Source organism: Asterias rubens, chromosome 17 (assembly GCF_902459465.1).
Source record: "Asterias rubens chromosome 17, eAstRub1.3, whole genome shotgun sequence".
Taxonomy (NCBI): domain Eukaryota; kingdom Metazoa; phylum Echinodermata; class Asteroidea; order Forcipulatida; family Asteriidae; genus Asterias; species Asterias rubens.
Genome location: NC_047078.1, coordinates 11,404,865 through 11,414,668, shown reverse-complemented (window position 1 = coordinate 11,414,668; position 9,804 = coordinate 11,404,865). Strand labels below are relative to the sequence as shown.

Genomic DNA, 9,804 nt, shown 5'->3' with positions numbered 1-9,804 from the left:
TTCCATACATGTGTTATATCTTGTTTGTGCTTGAGTCACTGGAAATTGTATCTTGGTGAAGAAGGGCGGTTTTAAATCACTTAAAATGACACTTTTTCATTTTGGAAACTGCGTTGCTTTAGCTTATATTCCGTACTTCATAACCTACAAGTATTCTGGACTGTAAGTTGTTTTCTCTTTGTTTCTAGGGATGATATAATTTGTCATTTTATTTGGACATGTATGTCGTCTACTCCAGGACCAGACTCGTCTTGGTTGCTTGTTAATTAATCATTGTTAGTTCTTGTTCGTTCATGCCCGTATATTTTATAAATGTATAATTTATTATTAATCCATTGTCTAACTAACAAAGTGCATTCAGGTTTCTGAATGCACATAACAAATCTGTACAACGATGGTGTTTTTCTGTCATTTTATTTTGTTTCAACTTTGATGACCACGGCATTTTTAAACCCCAGTTTTGATTAATATTTTTTATTATTATTATTATTATTTATTCGGCCAAAATACAAGACAGCAAGGTTCACAAAAATACAGTTATATACTAGGAAAAGTTTCCGCATGGCGCCACCACTTTTTCATTCGATATGAAATAATATAGTATCTAATTTACCTCATTGATATATCCCTTTTTGTAAAAATTAGTGAAAAAGTGGTGGCGCCATACGGAAAGTTATCCATATACTATAAGTAAACAGAATCAGGAAAACTAGCCAAAACAATATGTATTAAACAAAATCGTTAAAATAAAATAAATAATTGACATGGGGAGAAAAACAAAACAGACAATAACAACAGGAGGGACACAAACAACATCAACATCAACTCAAAGAAACAACAAAGCAAACAAAAACCAAACAACAACAACAATGACGAAAAAAACAACAATAACAACAATGGCAAAAACAACAACAACAACAACAACAACAACAACACAAAAAAACCAAGGAAGAACAACACAACAACACAAAGAACATCGCCAGACATATTATTAGAAAACAAGAAATGTGACAAAACAACAGAATCAGACAAAAACAGGAACCCCAAAACAACATAACCAATTTAAGCCGGCCAGGATAGACAAAAGTATACTATGTACATCGGATAGTTTTCCGTATGGCGCCACCACTTTTTCGTAATTTTTACAAAAAGGGATATCTCACTGAGGTAAATTAGATACTACCTACATGTATATTATTTCATATCCAATGAAAAAGTGGTGGCGCCATACGGAAACTTTTCCTGTACATCAAGTGTTGAAGTGAGAATACTAAGTTATTATAATATTTATAATGAAATTTAAATAAAAACAAGAGTAAACAAATTCCTACCTTTATGTTCGATATCTGAGTGAAACACAATTTGTTTTAGTGGTTTTTTTATTTTTTATTTTTTTTTTCTCTATCTCTCTTTCTTCATCCAGGTCAGAATACAGTGCCTTCTGGAAATGCGTCCAAGCCGGTATAATCTACCTTTTCACCCAGCTATGCAAGGTAACCCATTTAGTTTATAAACTTGAAGTGTAGACAAATAATAGCCAACTTTCGATTCTACATGCACATTACTTCTAGAAACTATTAGGCTCCCCCGTGAGGGGTCTAATATTTTGGGCCTCCTTAAATGCTATACGTTTTTCAAATCAGCGTTGATATGTGAAAGTTTTACAACCGTTAGCCAGCAACAACTGAAGTTTCTTTTGTACTACACTGTCAAAACTTTCCCCACATACTCAGTATGCATTCATAATGCTTGCATTTCCTTTTTGTTCAGTGAAATTAAGAAACTTTGTCAAAAAATGCAGTTTTCTGCTCGGTACTCACTGTTGTTTTTCTGCTATCGCAAGTTTTTTTACTTTTCAGTATGCTCAACGTTTTATAAATCGGGTACCAGCCTACTACATGTAGATCGACGAACTGCCGAGCTGCGGTCGAGTCGGACTAAACCATTCTGTGAAAGGGGTTGTCACATGCACGGTACAAATTGGAGACGGCGGAGACCTTTAGATGAGCTTTCCCATTTATTTGCACTCAGTGTATAACATTACACAGGTGAAACTATAAATAACAAATACATAAATAGCTAATAAATGACACGAAAAGAAAGCACATTATAAACAATTAAGGGAATGGGGACAAAGGTGAACCATATCAGACTAACAAAAACAACTTTAAATGCAGAACGAGATACAGCAATAAACCAAGCAACGACCGAGGGCTGATACAAAAGTGAAACTTGAATATAAGACACTACAAAGACAAATCCGGCGTTAAATTACAACGGCGAAATAACTAATACATATAATAAACTCACATCATTGCCGGGAGAAACTCAGAAACTACGTCCGTGCACATGGTAAATGTTCTGCGGTATTCTGGGGGCGTTCACTGGTATTGGGAGATGGCTACGGAAGATTACATGTCTGAGAAGAACTAAAATAAACTCGAACACAACACAACGGAATCAGGAACAGAAATGACTTGGAAATACAGGCACCCAAGTATATGTATACAAAAAAAGGGGCTTGCCACACCTTAAGCGAAATTCCTTAAATGCCCGCAGGCGATTGGCTGTGGCCACTGAACTTTGACTTTATGCAAACAAGGGTAAACTGATAAACGTAAGAGAAACGTATAAATTACAAACAACAATACAAACACATCACCGGTGGGAGATGACAGGGGTGTTACAAACCGGTGTGGCAGTGCGTGCGCTGTTTGTTTACAATAATACCCACCGTTCACGCATAAAGCGCCCACGCACTGCCGCACGGGTTTGTAACACCCCTCTCACAGAATGGTTAAGTCCAACTCGGCCGCGGCTCGGCATCACTTCAGAGGGAGCCGTTTCACACAATGTTTGATACTATCAACCTCTCCCCATTACTCGTTTACCAAGAAAGGTTTTATGCTAATAATTATTTTGAGCAATTACCAATAGTGTCGTCTGCTCCACCACCTCCAGTAGTCCAGCATTCTCCTGAAGACGAGCAGAGTATACTGTTCGAAACGTCGAGACCAAACCGGCTCTTTTCAGAGCCACCACTCCTTCAAAAGAGTTTTTACCCATGGTGGTACCCGCAAGTTTACTATCAATATTTATATTTATAGTTGCTCGTAGTGTCTTCTGCGTTTAATTCTTTCTTTCTCTTTTTTTCTAAAAATATGTAGATGTTGGTGCTAGCCACATTTTTCCCAACCTCAGATGGAGTAACGGGGAATCTTGACGTGATTGGGGTAAGAATTATCTCTATGTGGAACGCTTCCTCTTTGCAGGATTCTGTCCAGGATTTCTTTAGTGGAGGAAAACTGTTTCCCTGGAAACCATTGCGAGATAGATCAGTTACATGTACATGTACTAGAACTAGAACTACACGTACGAGGTTCATTTCCATCCGCCATAGTGTAGTGTAAACGAACCTCATAGTTCTAGGAGTAAGTTACATGGTAGATGATCTACCATGTAACTTACTCCTAGACTCAAATAAAAAAAAAGGTAAATGTTTGGTAGTCCAAAACAGAGGGAATACTTCCAGTGGTGACTAGAGAATCCTGAGTGCTGGGCGGGTTTGGACTTTACTTTCCCGAGCTCTGTGAAAAAAATCACAAGCATATATTACTCTCCTGATGATGACTAGAGTAAGCTAGTCAAATCATTGAGACCAATTTCAAGAACTGACTCCGCGGTAGTGCAGTTAGTAACGATCCTAGAAGTAGTCCTAGGTAATTTGCTATACCTTCCGCCTGGGTAGTAATTAAAAAAGCAGGTCAGTTCTTTTCAGAACTGAGAAGTCTCCCGAACATCCGATAAATCTACTCTACGGTAGTAGAATAAAGAAAGACAGTTCTTTAATGAACAAATTCTCTGGCAAGTAGATACGTGTACACACATGGTGTTATAGCAAACCAATTATACATTGATACCTCAACATGCAATGCCTCAAATCCTACATACATATTACTCTCATTCTAAGTTTGCATTATTTATTGCCTACTAATGTGTTGTTTCCGAACTCACTAGGAGTTCATGAAGTCCACTGTTGACCTCGGTGATCTGGCCGGCTTCTATTTCATCCTGACGAGTGTAACTGGCAAAGGAGATCTGCGCTTCATGACGGCTGGTGTTGGTTGGGCAACCGCTGAGCTGTTCGTCACCAGGGTACTCCCTCTATGGTTCGGAGCAAGAGGAACCGAGTTTGACTGGAAGTACATCCAGATGAGTCTGGAATCAAACGTCAATTTGGTAATTATAATAATAATATGGAGTTGTGTTGACTCACGACTTTTCACAACAGTATAGTTTACTTTGAAACACAATCAGACATCAGTGACACAATCCTACACGTGTCATTCTGCTGGAGAGTGCGTTAAAGCCATTATACATTTTCGGTACAGAAAAAAAGAAAAAAGGTCACAGATTTACAAATAATTTACAGGGTTTACAGAAGGTAATGGTGAAAGACTTCTCTTGAAATATTGTTCCATGAAATGCTTTACTTTTTGAGAAAACATTAAAACAATATCAATTGTCGATAGCGAGAATTACGGATTTATTTTAAACACACGCCATGACACGGCGAAACGCGCGGAAACAAGAGTGGGTTTTCCCGTTAGTTTCTCCCGACTCCGATAACAGATTGAGCCTAAATTTTCACAGGTTTGTTTTTTATGTAAAAGTTGTGATACACGAAGTGTGGGACTTGGACAATACTGAAGTTTGATCACATGTACCTTTTTTCCTGAATTAATTGTATTAAATAGTTCCACAGAAATGTAACAAGCACTGTGAATTGTGATAGAAGACGATTTTATTTAATATCAATAATAGCCCTACCTAGTGTGGTATACCATGTTACCTGTGTTTTTATTGATTTTACAGATCCAGCATTTGTCCACTGCTGTACTGGTATGGCTTTGGAGTAGACATGATCTCAATAAGTCACTCCGACCGGTCGTTATAGTTCTACTTCTCCTTGGATGTTATAAACCACTTATTGTAGAGTAAGTACATGTATATGGCATTGTTTAAAGGCACTTTACTCCTTCGGTAATTGTCAAAGACTACATGTAGTATTCTCACTTGGTGTAACCCAGCATACGCATAAAATAACAAATGTGTGAACATTTTGACTCAATTGGTCATCACAGTTGCAAGAGAATAATGAAGAAAAAAAATACCCTTGTTGCACAATTTGTGTTCCTTCAGTTGCCCGTTCCAGTCCTGAAGCCTTTTAATAGTATTAGATTGAGGTGTGACGAAGCCTGTGTGATTAGTGTCATAGTATGGAAACATTGACTGCTACGGGGGGTACAGTTAAAGTTATGGGCCCAAGGTGATGTCAAAACCATGACTATGCCCAAAGCGAAGCTGAGGGCATAGCCATGGTTTTGACATCACCGAGGGCCTATAATTTTAACTGTTTCCCGATTATTAAGCAGTCAATATTTCTTTTATATACCGAACAAAGATTCTTCTAATCATCAACACTCTGACTATACGGTGAAAGGTCGTCTACGTAGAAAGGTCGCGCTGTGACACGGAATGCTTGTCGTACATTATACATATCATAGTTGCATTATTTTCAGAGCGGGCATAGTCACTATAACGTCATCTTGATGAGAAAAAAAAGGTTGTAGCTATTTCCATGACTACATTAACCAATCAGATGAGAGGATTATATACATGAGGTACCGGTGTATAATCGTGACTATTGAATTGATTGCTTAGTTGAGTCACGACTACCTTTTTTTCAAATACTCAGTTAATTGGTTAATTGCGCCATCATGACTACTAGAATTAAAAAAATTGACTACCTGTTTGGTAAACCAATTATCCCTGCTCTTGAATATTGTAGGCAACATATTGCTATCAATCTATTATTCTGGAACATTACTATACATCTATATGTGATGATGATACACTGACACATCTATATAATTTTTATAATTTCTTCTCTCTTCTTACTGCAGAATTTTGATCCATGCAGTTGGCCTTGGATCTTGGGTTCTTCTCCTCGCTAAGTTCTTCTTCACTTCATGTGTTGGTCTCGTTGCTATGCAGCTCTACGTTGGTCTCACAGCGGGGATGGCAAACCATTTCTCAAAATAAATCCGGAGTTATTTTACTTCCACTATGAACGTTTTTCACACGCGTTATTTGTCCACCTTTCTTCCAGGATAGAATAGACCCAAGAATACTTTGTTCTGTAAAGTTTACAGAAAAACTTGCGATGTATTTTAGCATGGGCCAAGCTCGCGCAATGACCAATTGTTACATGTAACTAGTGGTTGTTAGGTGACACACATAGGGCATGCGTACAGAAGTTCAATTGCGAACCATTCTAGTCATTTGGTAGGCGGTAACACCGTGTGTGTATCTACATGTACTTGCCAGGTAGACTTTGTTCTTTAGAGAACTGTCTTTCTATGTTCTTATATCGCGGAGTAGATTCATCAGATTGTTATGAAAAGAACTGTCCTGCTTTTTAACTACATGAACTACCCGGGTGGAAGGTATATAAAACTGGCTGGGACAAACTCTACCTGGCAAGTACATACACACATGGTGTTACTGCATAGTCCAATTATTGTTGACAAGATAGAGTTCGGCTAACTTAGTCCAACGATAGTTGTTTTGCAAACTTGGCATGGATTGCTAAAACAAAATATGCTTAATTCCATATTACATTGATGGGCTATTGGAACATAGGGGTGTTGGAACATTGGGCGCTTGAACCATGGAGGAAGGAAGAGAAGGAGCTCGAACGAAGGGACTTCAAAAGTCGAACCCGTGGTACCGCGGTTGTTTAACGACACCTCGAGATCACCCACATACCTTATACAAACAATGGGCACCCTGGGCGAGTTTGCGTGTGCGCACTTGGTTCTTCACTCAACTATGGTGTCGTACGTTTATGTCGTATGGATATAAAACAGAAAAAAAAAACTTTTTTGAGACCTGATAAAAATTGTGTACACTTTTGCCCACCAAATCGAAAAACAATTTAATACCAACCACCCTCATGTGCTAATACCCAAATTTTGAACCACCGGTAGTGACAGGAAAGTCACAAAAAATATGTAAAAATATGCCGTGATATTTCCGTGAAACACCACAAACAGTATAAGAAAACGTGTATATACCACACCTTCTGTACAAAGAGATCTAATCCTGCTCGTTAATCGGTCGTCCAGCTGGAGGTCTCCTATCTTTTTCCACTGGTCAGAGTGTTCTTTTGCGGGTCGTTCGAGCTCCTTCTCGGGGTGTCAAAACATGGAGTTATTGGAACATAGGGGTGTTTGAACATAGGGGCGTTGGAACATAGGGGTGTCGTAACGTAGAGCAGTCACCAACCCAAATACTGAATATGTTCACATGATTAGTTTAAAATGGTTTACAGCACAGTTTTAAAATATTGCAATATTAAATTTGTCAATATTGATGTAAAAGGTACAGTACATGTAATGTTATCAGTAATTTCATTTAGCACATCTGAGATATTTCATTTGAATAGCATTTGTACTGTTCTCAAGTTTAATGTTTTTGAATAAATTAAATGTTTCCATTTGTTGGTCTTACAGCTGATGTTATTGTTCTTACTTTAGGTGTTCATTTTTTTAAATTAACACCTTGTTGTTTCCAGGTTAGTAAAAGTTCAGCATTTCTTTGCGGAACCACAAAAGTGCGATGGCCTGCTTATACCCAAATGAATCTTGTTTTTTTACAACACTTCATAGATATGATAAATGGATTACATGGTGTCCTTGGCCACCATCTTGGGTAAAACGAGAATACTTGGCTGAGAGTAGTACGCAGCCATAGAGTTATATATAAGAACTAGAGGGCGCACGAGTGATGCTTCGTGCACAAACGCCACGGGACCGCAAGATGACAAGCGCGTCATTCTGAGGTTTTTTTTATTGAACGCTCACGCGATGCTGTTTGTTCAACTTACAAAATGGCCGCACAAACATACGCTGTGAGATAGCTGTTTTGTCAACTTAGAAAATGGCCGCCTGCTCGCATATGGGGGCGCGTATTATAGACCAGTGCGCGCTCTAGTTCTTATATATAACTCTATGTACGCAGCGCATACACGCTGCACTTTTCCATTGTCATCAAATATGGCGATCGATGACACTATGTGCAACCCATCTATTCATTTGTTTTGTTGCAAATATTTATATTGAGTGTTCTACAGTATGTCATGCTGCCTTGCTGGGGATAAAATCAGTTGATTCTTGACCTACTTTATGGTTCAAAAACCCCGACCGCTGGGCACATCCATGTTTTGTAAGACGTTGCGAAAACATCAACGCTTTTCGTGTCAATGTCAATTTGTGGCGTACTCAACTCATGCAGACATTGCTGACGACTTGACGCTTGCGCAAAACAGAAGGCGTTTTTCCATGAGTTAGTTAAAACAAACTTAAGCCGCCAGCAACGCTTTTAGTGTTTATACAAATAACACCATAATTATGAACAACACATAAATACACAGTTACTCTTGCAGAAATTATGTTTGCAGAACTACTGCACTTGTTTTATTCTTCACTTGATAATCAAAGATATTCAGTTGATTTATCCAGTTTATATGTTTTTATTTTGTTTCTCATTTTTGACAATCCAAAATTGAAAACCGAGGGACTAGGGGTTTTCAGAGAATTGGCATGAATCATGGAGGTAGAACAGAACATGCATGAATTAAGAACATGTAACTTTAAAAAAAAAGGGGGTTTTAAGATTCTACAGTAGAACCAAGGAAGGAAACTCGGATTCTGTGAGAAAAATAAACAATCAGAACATTCTGCACAAGTAGTCAATCTGGTTGATAATAAGGAGCAGTGATACTAACACATAGGGTTCGAACTGCCTCTAGCGATCAGGCTAGCTGGGTGGTATAGTGTAAGACCTCTGCTCTAGCAGTGATTTGCATGTGGATTTTTTCACAGAACTCTGGAAAGTACCAAGTATTCAGTGCTTTATACACATTGGTGTAAGGGTAAAAACAAAATAAAATTCGTCATCTCAATGCAAACATCTATTATATGTATCACATTTTTATTTAATATTTTTTCCTTTTCTTATGGGTTTACTTTCACATGGTGTTTTCTATTATTTGTTTTATTGGCTCCCTCCCCCTCATGTTTCCTTATTCCTGAGTTGGGGGTAGGTTGGTTGGCAGGGCTTAATAATCCCTTTTCACACTACTGTATTACCCGGGGCTGACTGACTGATATCAAGCCCTTTCACACATGAATGACTTCACCCCTGATATACCCTAGCATACAGGCATACCCTGGGGAATAGCAATATCTGAGTAGGGGTAAGCGGTAAAACCCTGGGTTATTCATGAGACGAGCAACTAGACACCAATGGGGGGGGGGGGCAGTGTGAAAGTGCACCAGGGTAATCGCAGGGGAAAATAAACCCTTGGGGCCTCCCCAGGGCTGTAATCTACAAGGATAAGAGATACAGTGTGAACAGGGCTATCAAAAGTCAGGCCTAGAATGAACCGCATGCCATGGCCGCCATTGCCCCTGGTCTTGGCCTTGGTGCCCCTTCAAAAGATTTCCATTTTCCGATAGAAGTGCCCTTTGCAAAATGGAAATGGCCTTGCCCTTTCGAAGCTGAAAGTCCAGACCTGAAAAGTTCTCTTCACTCTCCTAGTACAACGTTATACATGGCAGAAATAAGGGAGAAAATTAAGAATAAAACTTTCTTCCGCTGTTAATGTCGGTGTCTTTGTACATCAAGGTGTACGCAATACCAATCATTTCACCAAAATGGTTTGGGTGGATAAATGAG

At 38.7% G+C, this 9,804-nt stretch overlaps 1 protein-coding gene across 1 annotated transcript; it reads left to right on the top strand.

The window, feature by feature from the left end:
- Positions 1-25: 25 nt before the first annotated feature.
- On the top strand, positions 26-6,771 carry LOC117301471 (transmembrane protein 147-like). The gene is made up of 6 exons (XM_033785487.1): positions 26-162; positions 1,424-1,493; positions 3,168-3,233; positions 4,018-4,239; positions 4,876-4,997; positions 5,967-6,771. The coding sequence occupies exons 1-6, from the start codon at positions 86-88 to the stop codon at positions 6,103-6,105; spliced, it is 696 nt and encodes a 231-aa protein (XP_033641378.1). The 5' UTR covers positions 26-85; the 3' UTR covers positions 6,106-6,771.
- Positions 6,772-9,804: the final 3,033 nt, after the last annotated feature.

Coding starts and splice junctions, on each gene's coding strand:
- LOC117301471 (XM_033785487.1), top strand. CDS start 86: ATGACACTTTTTCATTTTGGAAACTGCGTTGCTTTAGCTTATATTCCG. Junction 1,494..3,167: donor TTTTCACCCAGCTATGCAAG/GTAACCCATTTA, acceptor AAAAATATGTAG/ATGTTGGTGCTAGCCACATT. Junction 3,234..4,017: donor GGAATCTTGACGTGATTGGG/GTAAGAATTATC, acceptor CGAACTCACTAG/GAGTTCATGAAGTCCACTGT.